This window comes from Mus caroli, chromosome 6 (assembly GCF_900094665.2).
Source record: "Mus caroli chromosome 6, CAROLI_EIJ_v1.1, whole genome shotgun sequence".
NCBI lineage: Eukaryota > Metazoa > Chordata > Mammalia > Rodentia > Muridae > Mus > Mus caroli.
The window spans coordinates 139,303,483-139,325,531 of NC_034575.1; the positions used below are offsets into that span (position 1 = coordinate 139,303,483).

The following is a 22,049-nucleotide window of genomic DNA, read 5'->3' on the forward strand; positions in this document are numbered from 1 at the left end:
AAGAAGCCACGTAGGGGAAGAAAGTTTGATTCATAGTTGAGTCACAATGGCAGGCACTTGAAGCCTGTGATCACATAGCATCCACAGTAAGAGCAGAGAGAAGCAGAAGGAGCCTGGCTTGCTCACTGTGTTCCCTCACAATTCAGGGCTAGCCCGTGAGATGAAGCCACTCACGACAAGGATGTTTCCTCCCACTTGAGTTAACAGTCAAGAGCATCCTTCCTTCACAGGCCAGCCCACGGGCCAACTTGAGCTACAGTTCCTCAGCCGAACTTTCATCTCCAGTGATCCTGAGTTATAGCAAGCTAATAATGACAACCCACCAATGCACCATTGCATCTGATAACTGGCTTTGGGCCTATCATACAACCAGTAATCCAAGTGACTCAAGTGACTATAAAACTAAGAGCCCATCATGCCTTTAGGTACACTACCCTGGATCCCTTACAACAAAACACAGTGACTAATAATACAATTGGTAAAACCTACAACCCCTGAAATGGCATTAGACTTTTGTTTAACACAGTCTCTTTTTATGGATGCCTAAGGCAGGCTAGGTGGCTGGTGAGCTTCCACAGTTTCTTCTCTCTCCACCTCCTGCAATTGATAGGAACACTGAGAATATAGATGCTGTGGTACAAAATCAGCTTTAAGTGGATGATGGATCCAAGGCACAGCAAGGGCTTACCCACTGAGCCACTCCCCAGTCTATTAGCTTTTGAGTTGAATCAGGGGAAATGAAAATTTGGTTTCTCTCTGATACTCTATTGCCAATCTATTTCTCTGATGTTTATAAAAGGAAATTATTGATTTGGGGATTCAGACCTAGAGCCTGAGATTTGGAGATTCAAGAGTTATTTATTCATCTTTTAGTTTTTCTCTCTTGCTTTATTTCCAATTCAAGCAGTCAGCCTGCTGCTATGCTTATGAAGAGACAGTTCTCCCCTGGAATATAATAAAAGAGGTTTGTCAACTGAGCCTCTGATGAGAGTCTTGATGGATTGCCATTTAAATTCAAAGACATTAGTAGTGTACATATCCAGGCATGGGGAATTGAAGGATTTATTCTAAGACCATTATTTAGCAGGCATAGCTTGCTCATCTAAGCTTGAGTAGGGAATGCTTTGTCCAAACACTGGACTAGCATGTTAACCTCCACACTGATAGGTTGTTCCCTTGCTCTTTCTGTTTTAGTCAAGTCTAGTAGAGCATCCATTGAGAGTTCTATGGATTCAGTTACACATGGCTTTCAGTAATTAACTAGCCCCCATACACTGAAATTTAAAACATCTCTGCCACAACAATCAGATACTGTAGCTTTAAAAGTATGATCTGTTTGTGTACATGTTTGTGTGTATATGCATGCATGCATATGTATGGGAACATGTGTGTGCATGAAGGTACAGGTGCATGTGGAGGCCAGGGGTTAATGTCCCCTTATAGTTTTTTAAGGTAGGGTTTTCCTTGTGAACTTGAAGTTCATTTATTTGGCTAGGCTTGGTAGCCAGTGAGCTCCAGGGACCCACCTGCTTCCACCTCCCCAGATCTGTGATTGCGGAGGCATGTTGCAAGATGTGTGCTCATCCTTTCACATGGATGCTGGAGATCAAGCTGAGGTCCTTGTGCTGGCGCAGAAAGCACTTTACCCACGGGTCCATTTCTTGAGCTCCTTACAATTCTGACACTGAAGCACCTTTGTGGCCTCCAAAATGATAAAAGTGGAGTGATATTAGCAGACTTAAACACTAGCCAGAGAATAGAGTCGTAACATTTAGTGAGGCACTTCCTCATTTTAATAAACGAGAAAATAAGATTGACAGCCAACCATAAGCAACATGACATGGTGGTAGAATCAGTGAAGGCACCCAGGTTTCTTCATTTTTTACTCCTTTGCTTTTGAAGTCTTTGTAATTTTCATTACAGAATTCATAATGGCCGAGATGTTTACTTTGATTTAGCCTGTTCTTAGATTTCGGGGGTGGGGAGGTGGCGGTGGGGGTGGGGAATATTAAATAGACACTGGTGAGTGAGTTGTGCAGTTTGTAAAACTTGGAGGTCTCCCTGGAAACAGAATAAAATGCTGCAGTGTGTTGTCCAGAGGGCGGGGGCTTTTATCCCACCTCATAATTAAATCTGAAAGGTTCCTGGGGCGAGCTAAGAGGTTTCTAATGAAGTACTAAGCTGTGCTTGGGGTCTGCGCCACGAAAGGCGCTTTGTTCTCCTTTCAAAAGGTTCCAGTGCTGAATAATTTGGCTCCCAGCACTGGCTCGCTTCAGACCACCTGCAGATTCTAATCTACACAAATGTATTTGGTACAAACTTTCTTCTACATACGTCACTTGGTTCAGCATAATTCCAGAGAGGTTTATTGCTAATGTTTAACAGCCATCTAAGAGAACAGCTGCTCTCCTGGGGCCTGCCCCGAAAGGGTAAAATGGGGAAATGGAGCTTTTGTTATCTTCTTCCCTGAAAATGTGCTCACACTGTTAGCAGTCTAGGGTTTCCTACTACTGTGATTCAAACCAACTTCTGAGTGAAAAGTCTATTCTGGAGCTAGAAAAATGCCATTTAAGGTTCTTGCGAAGATCAGTTCCCAGCACCCACAATGCAAGCACTGTTTGTAACCCAAGTTTCAGGAAATTCAGTGCCCTCTTCTTGCTTTTTCAGGCTCTGCCCACAGGTGGTACACAGGCACTCACATGGGCTTCCATACACACGCACACATGCAAACAAGTCATTTATATTCATGACAGTTACAACAAAACTGGAGTAGAGGGCTTGGCCAGGAAAATAATTTTCCTTTAGTTTTAAAAGTAAAGTATGCTCCTATACTTTCTCTACTGAGGTAGGATATTGTGTGTACTTTCTCTACTGAGGTAGGATATTGTGTTACTTTCTTGACTGAGGTAGGATATTGTGTGTACTTTCTCTACTGAGGAAGGATATTGTGTGTACTTTCTCTATTGAGGTAGTATATTGTGTGTACTTTCTCTACTGAGGTAGAATATTGTGTGTACTTTCTTTACTGAGGTAGGATATTGTGTTACTTTCTTTACTGAGGTAGGATATTGTGTGTACTTTCTCTACTGAGGTAGGATATTGTGTGTACTTTCTCTATTGAGGTAGGATATTGTGTTACTTTTCTCCCTGCCCCCATCCCCTCAAAAAGTGCTTAACAAAAATCAACTCAAGGACACCAACCTGCCAGCTTCCTCCTTTTTATTCAGTCTGGGACCCCACCCACAGGATGGTATCATCCATAGTTAGGAGGGATTTTTCCTACCTCAACCTAATCTGGAAGCTCCCTCACTGACACGCCCAGAGGTTTGCCTCTTTTGCTGGTCCTAGGTCTTGTCAAGTTAGCAATATTAGCCATGACCTATTTAAGTGATGTTGTTGTTGTTGTTTTGAGGAAGTAGCTTGTCAGAGTTATTGCCTGTGCTCTGGCTTGAGCCAAGCTAGGCCACCTTTATCAAATAAACTAATTAAAAGAACCTAGCACATAAAAGCTCCCTGCCTAAGACTGATCCCAGAATCCAATATGGGACAAGATGGTGGTGGTGAGGCTTAGCATTTATAAGCTCAGCACAGAGACTAAGAAATGGGTGGTTGAGAACAGAAAATCACCTAGAAGCTCTTGGCCAGCTAGGGCCACATTCCACCATCCATCTCCCCTCCCTCCCTCCCTCCCTCCTTCCCTTTCTCCATCCCTCCCTCCTTCCCTCCTTTCCTGGTAATGGAGAATGGGCAGCAACTTCTTCCTTCCATGCATCTTTTCATGCTCTTTTCTTTCCTTAAGGCCATTTAACATTAGATTTCTAACAGCATTTTAGGAGTAAAGAATTATAGATCTAATGTAAACATTGGATATATGGTCACATCGTCATTTTTTTCTCTATGATCACCTTGCAAAGGGATGGTCCCCAGGCTAAAACATTTATCTATATTGCAAAGGATCAGAGAACTGATTTCCAATCAGAAGCTTTCTAAAGTAAAAGTTCTGAGAGGAGGGAGATCAGGATCTGGAGGTAGGAGTTAGGGTGCGTCCTGTGCTTACAATTCAGTCAAGCTAAGAGCAATAGTGTCTTGGTTACATTTTTTTTTTTTTTTTGGTTTTTCGAGACAGGGTTTCTCTGTATAGCCCTGGCTGTCCTGGAACTTACTCTGTAGACCAGGCTGGCCTCGAACTCAGAAATCTGCTTGCCTCTGCCTCCCAAGTGCTGGGATTGAAGGCGTGCACCACCATTGCCTTTGGTTACATTTTTATTGCTGTTATAAAATACTCTGACCAAAATGACTCAGGGAGAAACACTGTGTTATCTCACAGTTCCAGGTTACATCTCATCACTGTGAGAAAGTCACAGTGTCAAGATCTATAGAGAGCTGGTCACATTGCATCCAGAGCCAGGAACTAGAGAACGATGAGTCACTGCTTGCATGCTAGTGCGCCACTCACTGTCTCCTCTCATATGCATTCCAAGACCCCTACCTAGGGAATGGTGCCGCCCATAGTGGGTGAGGCGTCCCACCCCACCCACCGCTGTAGAAATGCCCAAAGGCCAATCTTCCAGGTGATTCAAGGTTCTTTGAAGTTGAAAATTACCACTAACCATACTGCTGACTGTCACAAGTGCTACTTCTTCCCGAAAACAGCATCCTTCCTCAGTTTCTGTCTCCTGCATGCACGAAGTATGAGCACCTTGAAAGAAAACTCCGAGGCTAATCGATCTTTGTTTAAAGTACATAAAACCATGAAAGTGCTTGCCAATTGGCCAATATTGATTGATGAATTTACCTCATGAACAAATGATAACTACAGTAAAAAAGAATTTAAATTCTGTCTTATCACTCTGTGCCTATGTTACTGTCTCCCAGCATTTATTGAATTTAATATTTTTGTTTCTATGTGGTTCAAAAATAATTCAAAATAATTCAATTGAATTCTTCTTTTCTGCAATTTTAACAATAGATTTTATTCTCTTGTGCAAGGAATTTCTGACTCCTCTTATCATTAAACTGGCTAAATACTCACTAGCCCTTCTACAAAGGTGTCTGTATGTGGGCCTCAAAAGATCTAGCACACTTGGCACATCCCATAGCCATTAGCAAGCTCCAAGTTCAATGGGGATGGAGGTAGAAAGTGACAGGGAAAGGCTTGTGTTGTGGGGGTTCATGATATAAGGGTTAGCATTCTGAACTCTGAAAGGCTTGTGATGCAAACCTCTGGTCTCCCTACAGGCACACCCACATATACAGGTGTACTTATACGACACACACCCCAAATAGTCGTAACAAAAAAAATACAAGTAGAACCTAGTATGGATATTACTAACTATGAAATATTATTAACATTTATCCCTCGGTAATAGCTAATTGTCATGTTCCTTCTCTCTCCCATTCTTGAAAACTGCACTAAAGCAACTGAGATAGACAAACAGAAAGACAGAGAGATAGATGTCTCTTTGACATTTAATTTCTATTTATAATGTGAAAAACAATAACCTTCATATAGGTAGCTCACAAGTAGGTCTGATGATTTATATTTTTCAGGAAAGAAAAGTTTCAAAAGAAGGAGAATCTACTGCCAAATAACTCAGCACCTTCTGCAGAACCACATGATGTGGAAGAAAGTGATTGAAGAGGAACAGTGTTTATCAGGCACAGAGAACCAGTCCCTGGACCAGATCCCTCTGCAGCATCCCTCAGAGCAGATCCAGGCTATCAAGGAGGAAGAGGAAGAGAAGGGGAAGCCAAGAGCAGAGGAGACCCTGGTTCCACAGCCAGACCTGTGACCATGGGTAGAGCGAGCTGTTGTTGCAGACAGAATGACTCGTCTCAGACGTTTTCTAAGCCAGCACACTTAGACACAACACTGTAGATTATCAGAAGATTGGCAAATGGCTAAAGTGTTTGGGGGAATTCTTCACATTTTGTGTGTTTATTTTTACAGTGAGGGACAGCGCTGAAGACTCTAGCTCAAAGAGGCTTTTTCACTTTGCGACACCAGCGTCTAAAGATTGTTTTATAAGAAAGAAATTATATGTGTGTGTATAAATTCCCACATAGGCTCATGTAAGACTCGTATTCACGCATACACACATGCACACTGAGAGCTAGGATGCCTGACTCCACAAGGTAGTAACAGTCATATTAAGATATATAGAGTTCACTGTGACATAGAAAATCATAAAGGACAAGGAACTCATGAGGAAATGTGCAGCTTAGAGAGGAAACAGATGTAGGCTCCAGACTGGGCACCTTTTGTTCTCCCTGCTGAGGGGTGAACATTTCAGAACATGGTTGGAATTCTAATGCATACTGCCAACTGTGTGTGTGTGTCTGTGTGTGTGTGTGTGTGTGTGTGTGTGNGNGAGAGAGAGAGAGAGAGAGAGAGAGAGAGAGAGAGAGAGAGAGAGGTGGTCTTGTACATCTGTGTGCATGAGAAAAGGGAGATGTTTATGACTTTAGTTATTCCTAGAATAGCTGTAGCAGGTGATGAAGTCCATGTGAACACACAGAGGGAAATCCTTTCTGCAGTGTCTTTGAATGAATGGCAGCCCCCCTTTTAGCTTCTAAGAAGGTTCCTTAGCAGAGGGAGGGCTTATCTGGGCCATATGGGCCATATGATTGGTACCACTGCTACCTGCCACTTGGGGGCACTCTACCACCAGCCTCACACTCAGAAGTCTAAGGCTTTCTGGTCTACCCTGGCTTAATGAATGTATAAGGGGCGCATGTCACTCACTCATCTAGGATCAATTAGCATGGAAGGGGATGGTGTTCTTTACTGGTGGATACCCAAGAGGAGCTAGAGGGAGCTCTCCATCAGGTAAGAGTTAACAGGGCACTGGGAAAGTCCTGGTAAAGTATCTATAGCAATGATACCCTATGTCTTCTCAATTTGATGCAAGATATGTTGTAATAAAGAAGAAAGTCAACAAACTCACCATGGGTGCTGTGACAAAGGGATGAAGGCAAAATGTCAACTTAGGGTTTGGAAGTTGGCCTGGGGAAAGCTGCTCCTTGGCAACTGTTGAAGATTGTTAGCTCTGACCTCCCTGTTGTGGTCTTCCATACACTGTGTGAAAGCATAGCGTGGTTTTGCAGCCTGGTCCATGGTCATGCCCCTTTTTGAAAGGAAGATGGGTGGGGTGTTATTCTTTAAGGATAGACTATTGGAAGCTATTTGTGTTATTTTGTTTGTTTTCTACACTTGTTTATGCTGTGAGCCAAACCTCTATTTAAAAAGTTGATACTCACTTTCAATATTTTATTGGATATTATTACGTATGTCATGACTAGTTACCATGATGTAAATATAAAGTTTTGTTGTTGTTGTTGTTTCTGTAGATAGAAAACTTTTTTTAAAGAAAAAAAGGGGAAAGGGAAACATTTTATAGTTATATTTTAATCACCGTTTTTATACATTGTAGCTTTCTCCAAGCACAGTAGCTGGGTGATGGTTTATTGCGCAGTTTGAGAGTTACCAGCCATCTGCCTACTCAAGTTTGATTCATGATCTGATACAGTTGATTGCTGTTAAATTAAGGCATTGAAAAGATAGCATCTTTTGCTAACTCAATTAATTTGAAGTCTTTCCCTGTCTGATGAAAGCCTTTCTTAAGCAAATTGTTAGTATTTCTCCTAAACTCTGTTGCTTGTAGTTTCTGGTTCAGTGCTATGTTCACAGACTCCTAGTCATAGCCTCTGAGACCTGTGCATAGATTTCTACCTTTTCACATCCTTGATTATTTACATTAAAAATCCCTTTGTCTCCCAAACATGGATTATGTATCCTTCCCTTCAAAAGCAACATTTTCTTGTATTTCACAGCATTTTTTCCCCTAATAGACAAAATAATGAAATAAAAAATCAAGTATTTCAGGGCAGATTTTGTTTTTCTAGTTCAGAGGACAATGCAAAGAGGATTGGAAGGATTCGGGCCTCACCCAAACAATTAGAATGTGTTTCTATGCATTTCTGAGTTAGTGCCAGGGCTTCAGCAGTTAGCAGATCCTGAATAATTTTTTTCTTTTTTTACGGTGGCCATGTGTCTCTGTTTGTAAATCTACTCCGAAGCAAGAATCCTTCTTCAGTGGAGGCAAATAAATGTAACTCTTGCCCTGCAATAGGAATGATAGACAAAGCACTTACACTCATCTACCTGTCACTCAGTAGCTCATCCACGTGTTCAAGTGGACGCGTGTCTGCAACATAAATATGAGGAGTCAAACAAGCTAGGCATGGAGTGAGGGCATGGGCCTATCCATTGTGAGTGTTTATATTGGAAGTCTGAACAAAGCTGCAGAGTCTGAGTAAGAGTCAGGCTGGTTACATCATGAGGATCTCAGCAAACTGAAGTAACAGATAATGCGCAGAGCCTTAGAAACTATCTGTTCTAGAATTGTGCTCATTCATCCAGGCAGATTGATTTTTTTTTTCCTCAAAAAAACAAGTTGTTGTTCTTCTCAACCCAAAACGCAACAAACTGAATGGAAGGGTGGGAACCCACCAAGTGTGTGACCTAAAGAGCCACCTAATAATTCTCAAAGCGTATCAAATGACATCAAAAGTATTTTCCATGAATGACGTTGTCCACCTTCTTGGTGACAGCAATATTACTGTATTCACCTCCAACTTCAGAGTTAACTTCCTGTGGTGCCAATGTGTTTGATGTGATTTACTACAGTTTTATATGAGCCTATACAGGTGCCATTTGATAAACTCAGGTCTCCCAGTGGAGGGGTCTCTACCCACTTAGGGAAAAGATAGTTTTATAGATAGCCATAACATGTCAGTGGTAGGAGAAATTGGGAACCAGCTGCTCTCTGTGGAGTAAAAGCCTAAGTGTGTTCTGCATGTTATCCATGGTATTTTCAACATAATAATTGAATGTCTTTATGGTGATCGAAGCCGGCTGACCTTTTGAGTAGCATTTCCTTAGTAGAGAGAACCCTTTTTCCTGTTTTACTTAACTGTAAGAAAAAAAAATGTACTCGTTTATGTAAGACCTGGTTTTGTTCTCAGTAGGACATGCACTCAGTAGTCAGTATATTGTCATTTCCTGGCATTAAGAGAATTGCCTCCTGTTTGAAAAAGCATCTGCCTTCCTCTATCGTTGCACCCTGTTCTGTTTGGGTTTTACTCCAGAACAAGCATTACACATTGCAGTTCCAGGAAAGAAAGCGGAGAAGAAGGAAGCGAATGCCCTGCAGACTGTTTGGTAGCTGTAGATATTTGCAATTTCCCTGTGTCCTCTGGCCTTTCTTTCCCAGAGAACTTTCTTGAAGGTAAAAGCTGTGCAAAAGGCGTGAGACTCAGGCCTACCCTTTGTTTGTTAAATGATGGAAAAGTATAAATTATTTTCTAAGTAATAAAAATATGAAAATTATCATTGTAAATAAAGTCTAAAGCTTGAAATGACTTCTTTATAAAAGTGGAGTGTTTGTGTGGTGAACAACTCCTGACCAATAGGAAAAGAAGAATCTGCAATTTCTGTCTGTCCTGCTTGAGGATAATCTGGAATTTCTGACTGTCCTGCTTGAGAACACACTCTTGGTGCCTCCATGAGGCAGGCACCTCCATTGATCTTCCTTAGGGTCTTGGAAGCATAAAGAGCAGCGGCTTAGCCTTCTCTATAATCCTGAATCTCATTGGATGCCTCCCTTGATTTTTCTGTCATTAGCAATTTAATTGCCTTTACAATTGGCTGAAGGCCACTGCAACGGGGTTCTATAGCCTTCCACAGACTAAATCAATACTCTACTCTTTAGGTGTGCTGTGGTGTGGGTGAGAGCAAAAATTTGCATATTAGTAGTTCAACCCGAGACAACTAAATAACACAATAACCATGTGCTTTGAAACTGAAGTCATTTTCTTGCATTATCTTGCCCCCTGAGCAATGAAATATTACATGACCCTTGTTCTAGGTCACTCATTTCTTCATGAATTTGTAAAGGGAAATCATGAATTTTCTGATAGCAACATGTTCAAAAATCTATCCAAACATATTAAAACTGAAGATAGATAAAACAATTCACCATTTCAAGTAGAAGAGACTTCAGAATTAAATTCATCTTAGAATGTCTAATTAAGCTGTAATCCATCAGTTTGGGGTCCTGGACCCCAAATTTATATCATGTTAATTCATCCTCCAGTAAATGCCCCAGTATTCATTGAAAACTAAATTAGAAGTGGATTGTTATTAGCCCTTACTAAACTAAACCATACACTTCAGTCTAGATGGTTTATTGTGCTTTTGGTGAGTATTTTTATGCCTCACATGAGGGAACCATAATAAGAATAAGAACATACTAGTATACATTATACAAGGTGGATATCAATAAACTCTGTTGCTACCTTATGCTTTGCATGGGCTAAAATGTTCTTATTTCCTATACTACCTAATACTGTGTTTTGCCTTGCCTAGTAATTGGCTTTATGATCATCTAGTAAATTAACCCTAACAACTGATGTGATGTTGTGACTAAGATATTTGACCTTCTCTGTGTGGATACTTTAAATATGTCTGCAGATGCAAAAATGTAGTTGGTGGGACCTAATCTGCTCCTTCAAAGCATAATGTTGATCCTTGAGTTTTTAACCTACAAAAGACCATAAGTACATAGACTGTGTGTTTTTGTGCTGGGCTGAAGGCTCTAAACTTATCTGACATTTCTTAGCATCATGTGCTGGCATCTTAGGTGTATGCCTCCCCCTCAAACTGGTGTGGAACACAGAGGGGAAAACACCCTTCCTCTAATAGATAAATGTTCACTGGGGCCATGTTTAATCCAGACTTGTTGGTTTGCATTAAGAAGTGGCTCTTTAATCATGAAAGCTAACAAGAAGTAATGCTAAGTCTTGTGTGTCATTACTGACAGAAGTACTTCAATTTGATTTTATTTCTTGAACCACCCACCATTCTCTTGGATTTTGGGGGATAGGGATTAAAATTAACCCCCAAAAGTACTGCTTCTTGGTATCACAATGCCCGTAGTTTGGTAAAATTTAATGTTTTTCTAGTGCTCTTCAGGGGAAAATGACTTTTTTTTTGTTTTTTGTTTTTTGTTTTTTTGTGAGACAGGGTCTCTCTGTATAGCCCTGGCTGTCCTGGAACTCATTTTGTAGACCAAGCTGGCCTCGAACTCAGAAATCCACCTGCCTCTGCCTCCCGAGTGCTGGGATTAAAGGCGTGTGCCACCACGCCCAGCAGAAAATGATTTATAAGGGAATCAGTAAGTATACATTTAATAAAGTACATGAAGAACTTAAGTGTCCTCAGGGCAGCTCACATAGCCTGTAACACCAGTTCCAGGGGATCTGACACCATCTTCTGACCTCCTTGGACACTGCATATGTGTGGTACACAGATATCTCTTCAGGCAAAACACCCATCTGCATAAAATAAATTTGTACCAAAAAATACCAAAGAATGTAAGTGCCCAAATTGCAATCTAAGTTCCTACGAGTTACCCCAGTGCACAGGGAGGCACCATCCAGAGAGTTATCACAATAGATGATACATTGTCTATAGCTTAGTCCCTGTGAGTTACCCTAATCACCAGCAGGAGTGCTTCAGTTGCTTATCATCATACATTTTAAGTGATACATTGCCTACAGCTTAGTTCCTTTGAGCTACCCCAATGCATAGGGTGATATCAACTAGTAGATTATCATCAGACATTTAAAAATGATATTTGATCTATTATCATAGATTTTTATTTTCTGAATTCTAATAGAGTTAAAAACTCAAGTTCTTCCACAGTAAGAACATGAAACATTATTAATTTTTGGCTTTCACAATTAAAGGCTTGACCTTGGGTTAGCCACCCCACTGTGTTCATCTGTCATAACAGTAGGGTAGACTATGAAATTCCTATATAGAAAAGCAACAAAAAACTGTTGTAAAGCCTTGATACTTTAAATTTCCAGTTATATCCAACATGGTTCTTTCAACTGAAAGAAACTATTGCAGGAAATTCTCAATTCTTATAAATAGAAAAACAACAACAACAACAAAAAACATCAGAGAAAAACAACAAAAGAAACTTTGGCTTAAAAATGGAGTATTTCTCACCAATTATCTTTCCGTGAGTCAATATTAGCAAAGACAGTGTAATCAGAAATGCTCTTCTGTTGGAAGAGAGGGAAGGAAGTTTTAATCCCAGGGTCCAAATCTCCCCAACTCCATTTCCACAATGAAACCTGTGGTACAAAGAGAGAAAAGCAAAACTGAAGATGACATAAAACTCTGATGCACACCTGTCCAGCCTTCTCACAAACCAGCTCAGTTGTTGGCTCTGGAGTGAAATGACCTTGTAGGTCCATGGTACTGCCTGGACCTAATTTAACATAAAAAGCACTTCTTCTCACTGCTGAATGTGAATCACTAGTGCTCTGAGCTGGTGCTGATGAGAAGGAATTTCTATGGTAATTACATTTCCTTTATATAGCAAAATATTTGGACACAAATGTGAAATCAATAATAACTGTTTTAAATTGTCTTCTTTGTATATAACTTGTTGGTGAAATAGGGGTCCAGTTACTTCTCTTTTAATATTTTCAATTGGTTCTTTTGCTAATTCAGAAAACCTTTATTATATCATATATTTCATTTTAATTATTTATATACATACTCAAGAGCTATACTGTTATTTCCATTAAGAAATAGTCCTAACATATCTATATATTATATGCTAAAGGGGGTTCGAATGACTTTTAATATATATTCACGAATCTCTCATTTTAAATCCTCTGTAAAATATTTGCATGAGATTTTTAGCATACTATATTTGCTTGTTTTTTGCATCTATGAGTGTCAGTATTCTGCATATATTCTCACAGTAGAACGTATACCCTAATTTTTTTGTACCAGTAAAGCTGATCTGTCAGCTAACATGCACTGGAAATAAATATGTCTGAATACATGCATCCCTTGAACTCCTTCCTAGAGATTTTTATCATGCTAACCACAAAATGAAAATTGGTGCTTTTGCATATATTGTGAGCTCTCAATATAAAATGGGGGGGGTATTCTCTTTGTCATTCTGTAATGATGTAAGGAACTTTAATTTGACACCATTGAGTTTGGTTTGGGTTGACATGGTCAACTGGATTTTTTTTTTTTTTTTTTGTCCTCGTCGAAAATGCATTCTGATTCCTGATTGAACAGTTGATTTGATCCTTATTGCTTCTTTGTGAAAAGGAAAAAAAAGTGCATTGAGTGGTTCTCTAAATAGAAATTCTAAATATTCAACTCTGTGTAATGATATTTATAACCCAGAAGGGTATGGGGTAGATATAATTTGGTGTTCCTAAAATACCCATTATTTTCAAATAACTGTCAACTGAAGTGATCGTGGTAGAGGTGTCATTTGTAAATGACAATTATTAATAATGCTTTTCTTACCACACTGAGCTTGAATATGTTCATTAATGAGTATCTTTGCCAAATTTACCCATTTTTAGAAACATGAAAATTTGGATCTTAAATGATTATTTTACAATTTAAGACAATTTGGTCTTGTTACTTGTATCTTGCACTTGATATATGTAGCAATATTTAGTATTATTCTAATGTAAGTATTTGTTAAGTGGCATACTTACTGGGTGATAAAAATTTTGTAAAAATAGGATTTGTATAGAAAGAAAATTAGACAAGTTATATTTATTTTTATTGTTTATTTTTTAGCTTAGAAAGTATATTAATACTCCATTTTTGCCAGAATTATTGGAAGTGCCTCTTGGTTTATATATTTACATACATAGTCAAAATTACTAAAATTGTGTCATAGATGATCAATATGTATGTTACAATATGAAGATGGTATGTAATATAAAAGTGATTCTGTGGTATCATGTTTGATATAGTTATTTATATATCCCGAGCCCTCTGGGCTCTTTAGTAAAATATCCACTATAACTATCTTATATGTTCCCGAGGTCCTGGGTGGGGTTGAATTTCCATGGCAATGTTCCTATCTCTGTTGATATTGAATTCTTAGTCATTGTCATCCTCTAACTTTTAACCTCTAAGCTGTATTCTTTCCGTAATCAAATATCATCAAACCCAAATATCCAACTTCAAGCATTCAGATTCAGAATAATATGAAATAAGGTATTTTTGTTTATACTATAAATAACCCCATAGTAATATGGAGACTTTGGCTACACATCTTGGAGTATTATAATTATTCATATGTTGAAATATAGGGGTTTGTTCTGTTTTTGCCAATAGAATAGCTTGAATTAGGCTAAACTTTTGAGTGTTTCCTTTAGCTCACAGAGACCTCAGAAGCAAGTCTAGCATGCAGTTTTGGCCAGAAGAATTGACATTTTAATCCACAAGTATTAATTTTGCCATTACTTATGAAATTCCACCCCAATTCCCAAGCCTGTTATTTGTGAGGTTCTTTTTCTTCTCACCCCACACTAATCTTCTCCCAAAAAGAAACACACATCCTCATTCTACCCATTTATCTTGGACTAATGGAGTCTCTCTCTATAACCTTTCCCTCTCCCACTAGCAGTATGCATGTGTACATACATGCAAATTGTTTCAGTAATGCCTATTACCATAAAATAAATCAATGGCCATCCCATCTCATCCCATCTTAAGTTGTATTTTAAACTCCACTGATACATTATAAAGTGCCAACTTCCTACAGTGAGACGCTGACTTTGTAAGGAAAAGATAAAATCCCTAGCATAAGGGAGGATGCTGAATACATCTTATTGAACTTGAGAACTAAGCTAGGGGAAAAAAGGGGTCACTTCAGCCACTGCTCGGATAGCAGTACAGAAGAGATGTGTATATCCATGATTCCAGTGGTTCTGCAGATGACCACTGCATCTGCTTTTCATGATGTGGAGCTTGGGTTGTGGAGATGAGAACCTAATGAAAACAGTAACTCCTATGTGAGAAGAAAACTTGCTGCATTTTACAATAGATCTGAAGCCTCAGCCTTGCTGTTTAAAGTGCGGGAGCTGAATGTTCCTTTTGCCATCCCTCTGGCTTATATCTACTACTGATCTCTGCCCATGTTGAAGTCTTGTTAAGCTGATCTGGCTGTGTGGATTGCTGAATGTGGTTAGGCGGACCTTGGTTCATGTTCACGGCTAATGCTGTAGAGTAGAATGACTCCTTGCTGTAGAGCAGAATGACTCCTTTACAGTGTTTTTAAGTTAGCTATTTTTTTTCCCTACTGGAGATCTTTGAAGACTTGAGCTTGACCTCTGGTAGGAGGAAATTTGGGTTTCCAAATTTCCAATAGGGTTATAAATGTAGTCTCTGTGCCTGACAGAGTAGAATGCTGCACAGTTGGTGACTTAAGACAATGTAGATTTGTTTCTCCTTAGCAATCACAAGTCTATAGATGGACAGGGCTATATCTAGATGTGCAACCCACTAAATGTGTGTGTTTGAAGTTTGTCTTCATGTGATAAGGCAACCTCTTCCTTCTCACACCCACCTCTGCCACCATATCCACACCTAGTCCCAGATCTTCTCTCAAACAGGCTTCTTTCACTAGCACTCTTTGCCTGGAAAAGGCTCTCCCATCTTCCATACATCTTTCTACTCACCACCATGTTCATATGCAAGACTGGCTCCAGACATTCAGCACTTGCACTTGAGCTAAGCTAAGGCAGACCAGAATCTCACATCAGATACAGCCAAAAAGGGATCCACAAACCCACACCATGTTGCAAAAACAAACAATGGTCAAGACAGAATGCCTCCCATTAAATCCACTAGTCCTATAGAAATGTTCTCTAATAATATTTACCCAGATAAGCCGTGAATAGAATTTAAAAAAAAAATAGTAAATGTTATCAAAGAAGTCAATGAGTTTAAAGATGACATCAATAAATACCTTATTGGACTTCTTGAATATGTCACTGGATAAAATCTAAGAAAATATAGATATAAGGCTGAATAAAATGACAAAAATTATTCCAAATCTGAAGTCTGAATTTAATAAGGAACATAGAAATATTAAACAGAACTCAAGCTGAAATGAAGATAACATTGAAAAACTCAATAATCTAACTAGAAAAGTCACCGGAAAACTTTAAAATTAGACCAAGATAGAAATTAGGGCCTCAAAGATGAAAAAAGAATTAGATGACATAAGCAAATAATATGAAAATAAGTCTAAAGCACAGGAGAGCAATATGCAGAGAATGTGACACTGTGAAAATACCAAATCTTTGAATTATAAGCATTGATGATGCAAAAGAATTCCAGATCGTCTCCAGGCATGGTGGAGCATGCCTTTAATCCCAGCGCTTGGGAGTCAGAGGCAGGCGAATTTCTGAGTTCGAGGCCAGCCTGGTCTACAGTGTGAGTTCCAGGACAGACAGAGCTACACAGAGAAACCCTGTCTCTAAAAAGAAAACCAATAAATAAATAAATAAAATAAATAAATAATCCCAGATCAATGGCATAGACCAGATCTTCAAGATAATAGGAGAAAAACTTCCACAAATCAAGGACATCCACACCCATACAGATACAAGAAGCTCACACAACACTAGACAAAAGCAGAAAATAGACTCCCTATGGCATATCATAGTTAAAACATTAAATATATAGAATAAAGAATATTGAAAGCTTCAAAAGAAGAAAAGTCAAATATAAAGGACAATCCATCAGAATAATAGCTGACTTCTCAATAGAAACTTTGAAAGTCAGAAGAACCTAAGCAATGCATTCCAGATCCTAAAGGCCATGTCTGCCAACCTAGACTACTATACCCTGCAAAACTGTCTGCTAAAGTTGAAGGAGAAAGAAAAACTTTCCATGATACAAACAGCCTTAAAAGTTTTATACCCAACAGATCATCTTTAACCAGAATATGCAATACTTCAGACTGAAGAGAGGAATAGACATACAAGAGACTATAGAAAAAAATGAACATATAATTGCTGCAACATAAAGTATGATTAAGAATACAAAGAGAAAAAAGGCTGAAATAAATATACACTATTTTATATTTAATAATTTTAAATATTGGTGGTCTTAACAGAAGACACAGGATTGCTGAATGGGTTAAGAAACAAAATCATCTCTTTTGCCCACAAGAAGCTCAATTTAAAGATAGGCATCACCTTAAAATGAAAAGATGATAAAAAGTGCTCCAATCACATCAGAAAGCAAGTAGGTATTATCATCTTTATGGAATAGAGTTCAAACTAAAGCCAACCAGAAGGAATAAAGAAAGACATTTCACTTTAATCAAGGGAACAGCTAGCCAAGACAATGTACTAAACTCTGGTACACCTGAATTCACTAAGAAAAAAATTGCATTATTGGAGTTAAAGACAAACAACCCATTAATGGCAGGTTTCAGTACCCCACTTTTGCCAATAGACAGGTTACTTGAACAAATGATAAACATCAGAATAGAAAACATCCTGATTAAATGACAGCATGCACAAAAATCTGCTTAACAGATAACTACAGAATATTACACTCAAACTCCAAAGAAATACATTTGACTCAGCATCCCACAAAAGCATCTCTAATATCAACCACAAGTTACTGGGACAAAAATCTCCAAATTTCTAGAGAACTCATAATATTTTAGATAACTCATATGTATTGTATCTGAGCATACTGCAATAAAACTTAAAACTGACAGTCAACAAATCCCTTGTAATCATGCAAGTGCCTGCCTATTAAACAACTCACTAGTGACTATTGAATGGATTGAAGAAATCAAGAAAAAAATAGTTCCTGAAGCTAAGTCAAAAATGTAAAGAACACAAAAACCTTTGGGAACACATTAAACATTGCCATCTGAGGGGAATTTATAGCTCTAAGTATCTACATAAAAATTAGAAGAGAAAAAAAATGACTTAATAATGCAACACAAGAACTAAATAAAAAACCAACATGATGCAAATGGAAAGAAATAAAAATGAAATAGAAAGAAACAACACAAAGAATCAATGAATCTGAAAATCCACTCTTTCAGAAGATAACAAAATCAAAACACCCTTGGCCCAACTAACCAAAAGAATAAAAAAGAGGGCTCAAATGAACAAAATCAGAAATGAACAGGGAAAGACTACAATAGACATCAAAAAATTCTGAACATAAGTGGATACTTTAAAATTCCACTAAGGAAAATGGAAAAGAAATGGATGAATGTCTAGATATATCTAGCAATAAGAGATCAACAATCTAAATAGAACCATACTAAAGGAGGGCTTGAAACAATAATGAAAGACCTTCTATGGTGTGTGTGTGTGGTGGGGGTGGATCACAAAGCAGACCCTTACCAGATTTTCAAGGAAGACCTACAGCCACTGTTCTTAAATTATTAAAAGAATATAAAATGAGAAGACTAAACTATGAAGCCAGTATCCTCTAATATCCTAAACAACTAAACACACACACACACACACACACACACACACACACACGTAGAAAACTGAAGGCCAATATCCCTGATGAACATAGACTCAAAAATCCTCAATAAAATACTTGTAATTCACATACAGGCATATATCAAAAATATTACCCATCATGACCAATTTGGCTTTATCTAGAGATGCAGGGATGGTTCAACATATGCTAGTTAATAAATGTACTAAATCACATCAATGGACATAAAGGTTAAAAAAAATCTACATAACTATTTCAATAGAAGTGGAAAAGGCCTCAGACAAGGTCCAACATGACTTTCTGATACTTTCACATAATAAAAGCTATATATGAGAAACCCATAGACAACAGCATCTGAAATGAAGAAAAAATTGAAGCAATTAGACTGAAATCAGGACCAAGACAGGGATGTCTACCATCCCCACTCCTTTTGAATATTGTGTTTAAAACACCACCTAGAGCAATAATGCAAGGGAAGAAAATCAAAGAATGTGAATAGGAAAAGAAGTCAAACTGTCCCCATTTGTAGGTAATATAAATATTATTTACAATTGGTTCCAAAATTTCCACCAGAAAACTTCAGAAAATGATTTTAACATCGTAGCACATTCTATAATCAACTTGTAAAACTTGGCAGCATTTCTAAACAACAGCCAACATGCTGAGAAAGAGATCGTGGACACACTCCCACTCACAATTCCCTCACAGAAAATGAAACATCTGGGAACAAACCTATTCAAGGAGGAGAAAGATCTCTACAAAACCTCAAGAAAGCCTTCTATGAAAACTCTAAATTTCTAAAGACAGAGATAGAGAAAGACATTAGAACAGGGAAAGTCTCTGCTCCGTTCCCTGTGACTGCATTTCTTGTAGACAGGATACATTTTGAGTTGAAAGTTTTGTGGTTGGGTTGGTGTCTCTATCACAACACTGGGATTCCTGCCTGACTATAGGAGGTGGCCTCTTCAGGTTCCATATTCCCAATGTAGAGTCACAGCTGAGGTCACCCCACTGTTTCTTGGGCACCTCCCTTATCCCAGGTCTCTGTCTTCTTCTGGAGATGCCCCCACGTCCTCACCCCCATTAGTTGCAGATTTCCATTCATTTCCATGGCCATCCAGCTATCTCTCTGTCCTTCCCCACACCTGATCCTGAGCCTCCCACTTCCCTCATTCTACCCCCTCCTTCTCCTTCCCAGGTCCCTCCCACCATCTGCCTCATATGACTGTTTTTTTTTTTTTTTTTTTAAGGCAGGGTTTCTCTGTATAGCCCTGGCTGTCCCGGAACTCACTCTGTAGACCAGGCTGGCCTCGAACTCAGAAATCTGCCTGCCTCTGCCTCCCAAGTGCCTCTTTTGATTATTTTATTCCCCCTTCTAAGTAAGATTCAAAATTCCTCCCTTGGGCTTTTTTTCTTGTTTAGTTTCTTTGGGTCTGTGGAGTATAGCATTGTATCTGTATTTATGGTACCACTTACAAGTGAGTGCATACCATGCATGTCCTTTTGGGACTGGGTCACCTTACTCAGGATGATATTCTCAAATTCCATCCATTTGCCAGGAAAATTCATGATAGCCAACCAATAACTCAGCCTATGGGCAAGCACCAATCCCTAACACTATAATGATACCCTGTTATGCTTCAGACAGGAGCATGCTGTCCTCTGAGAAGAGAACAGTTGACTCAGATACAGATGTTCACAGCCAATTAGTGAATGGAGACTTCAGACTCTCATGGAAGAATAGGAGGAAGGATTGTGGGCCCTGAAGAGGATAGGAACTCCACAGGAAGACGAAAAGAGTCAACTAACCTGGATCCTTGGGGCTCTCAGAGTCTTAACCACCAACCAAAGAACATACCCAGGCTGGGCTTAGGCTTCCCTGCACATATGTACCAGAAGTGCATCTTGGTCTTCATGTGGGTCCTGAATAAATGGAGCAAGGGCTATCCCAAAAGCTGTTACCTGTATGTGGAATATATTCTTCTAGCTGGGTTTCCTTGTCCAGCTCCAGTGGGAAAGGAAGCACCTAGCCTCGCAGAAACTTGAAGTGTCAGGGTCAGAGGGGCAGGGGTGTGATACTCAGAGGGGCCCCATCTGCTTAGAGGAGGAAATGGCGGTGTGGTAGCATTGTTGGGGGGGGGGGGCTAACTGGGAGTGGGCAATGAGCAGGATGTAAAGTAAGAAAAAAAAAAGATTAAATTAAAAAAAATGAAAGAAAATTAAAAGTTCTCCCATGCTCATGGATTGGTTGAATTAATATTGTGAAAATGAATGTTTTACCAAAAGTTGTTTATAGATTCAATAATTCAACAATCAAATTTCCTTCTCTTCTTCATAGGAATAGAAAAATAATACCCTAAAATTCATTATTTGTAAGCACAAAAGACCCTTCTTCCCTGAAGGGCCAAAGCAATACCAAGCAAAAAGAACAATACTGGAGAGAGTATCACTCCAGATTTCAAAATCTACTACACAGCCATAGCAATTAAAACAGCATGGTACTGGCACAAAAGTAGAAATATAGATAAATTGAACAAAACAGAAGACTCAAAGATAAATACACAAACTGCAGCCATCTGATATTTGAAAGTTATCAAAAAACAAAACAAAGCAAAACAAAACAAAACAAAACAACAACCACAAAAACAAAACAAAAAAACACACTCTGGATGAAAGATCATTTCAGAACAAACCGTGTTAGGAAAATACATATCCACATTCAGTAGAATGAAATCAAACCCATATCTGACAAACAGATATGTTCACTCTACAGATCCAATGAGTGTATTGGGCTTCCCTACATAGTCTATATGGAGGGGACAAGTGGGCACAGCAAAGTACCCTAGCATAGAAGCTGCTTGGTTTGAAGGCTATGATAGTCAAGTATAACATTAGAAGTCAGGATAGTTGATTCTGATTGTTTCTTTTTTTATAAATTTGATTAATGTATAAGGAAATTGGTCTCGTGATATTTTCACAATTCCATAGAATTGGACTTGTCTTATTTGACCTTTGACCTACTTGACCTGGCTAGGATCTTCTCCTCCTCATGTTGATATTCATCCTCTCCACAAATAGATCTCCATGCTTGTTTAGAGGAAACAGTTTCCAAGTATAGAATGGTTTTTGCCAAGAGACACAAAGTTTTCCTCACCCTGGAGCTGAAATCCTTAGGCCATTTCTCTTCTCTCGTGTTACTGAACCACCCAAAGAGGACAGGAAGAACCCCAGTCTCTTTAGTTGAAATATGGTTTCAAACACAAATACTTGGCAAGAAAGATCACTCTTGGAACTTAGAGAATTCCCTGTGGAGGTTTCCACATTGAATAGTGAATATAATGAGACATCTGAGCCACAGAATACAAACAAGGTTCTAAAGAACTTGACCCTGAAGGAATGAGGATTTTGGATCATGTTATCTCTAAAAGCTTTCAACCAAGGGAAGTACTGAAAAAGAAACATGGAAAATGGATTTTTCCCTGCTGATGTGGATGCTGGGAACCGAACTTGGGTCCTCTGAAAGACCAGGCAGTTCTACTTACAGGTGAGCTGTTTCTTTATATCTCAGTAAATGCATGAAAATGCATATCAAAAAATGTATATGTTGCTTTGAGCTTTGCAGTCTATAGAAATTAATCCAAAATTCATCTTCAAA

General features: G+C 38.8%; 1 protein-coding gene across 1 annotated transcript in view; it reads left to right on the top strand.

The window, feature by feature from the left end:
* The window catches only part of Pde3a (phosphodiesterase 3A), a 247,770-nt gene extending 233,330 nt beyond the window's left edge, over positions 1-14,440 (top strand). Inside the window, exon 16 of the mRNA XM_021165315.2 lies at positions 5,551-14,440. Within this exon, the coding sequence (XP_021020974.1) occupies positions 5,551-5,792 (242 nt within the window). The 3' untranslated portion in view covers positions 5,793-14,440. The remainder of the gene's footprint in view (positions 1-5,550) is intronic.
* The last annotated feature ends 7,609 nt before the right edge of the window (positions 14,441-22,049 follow it).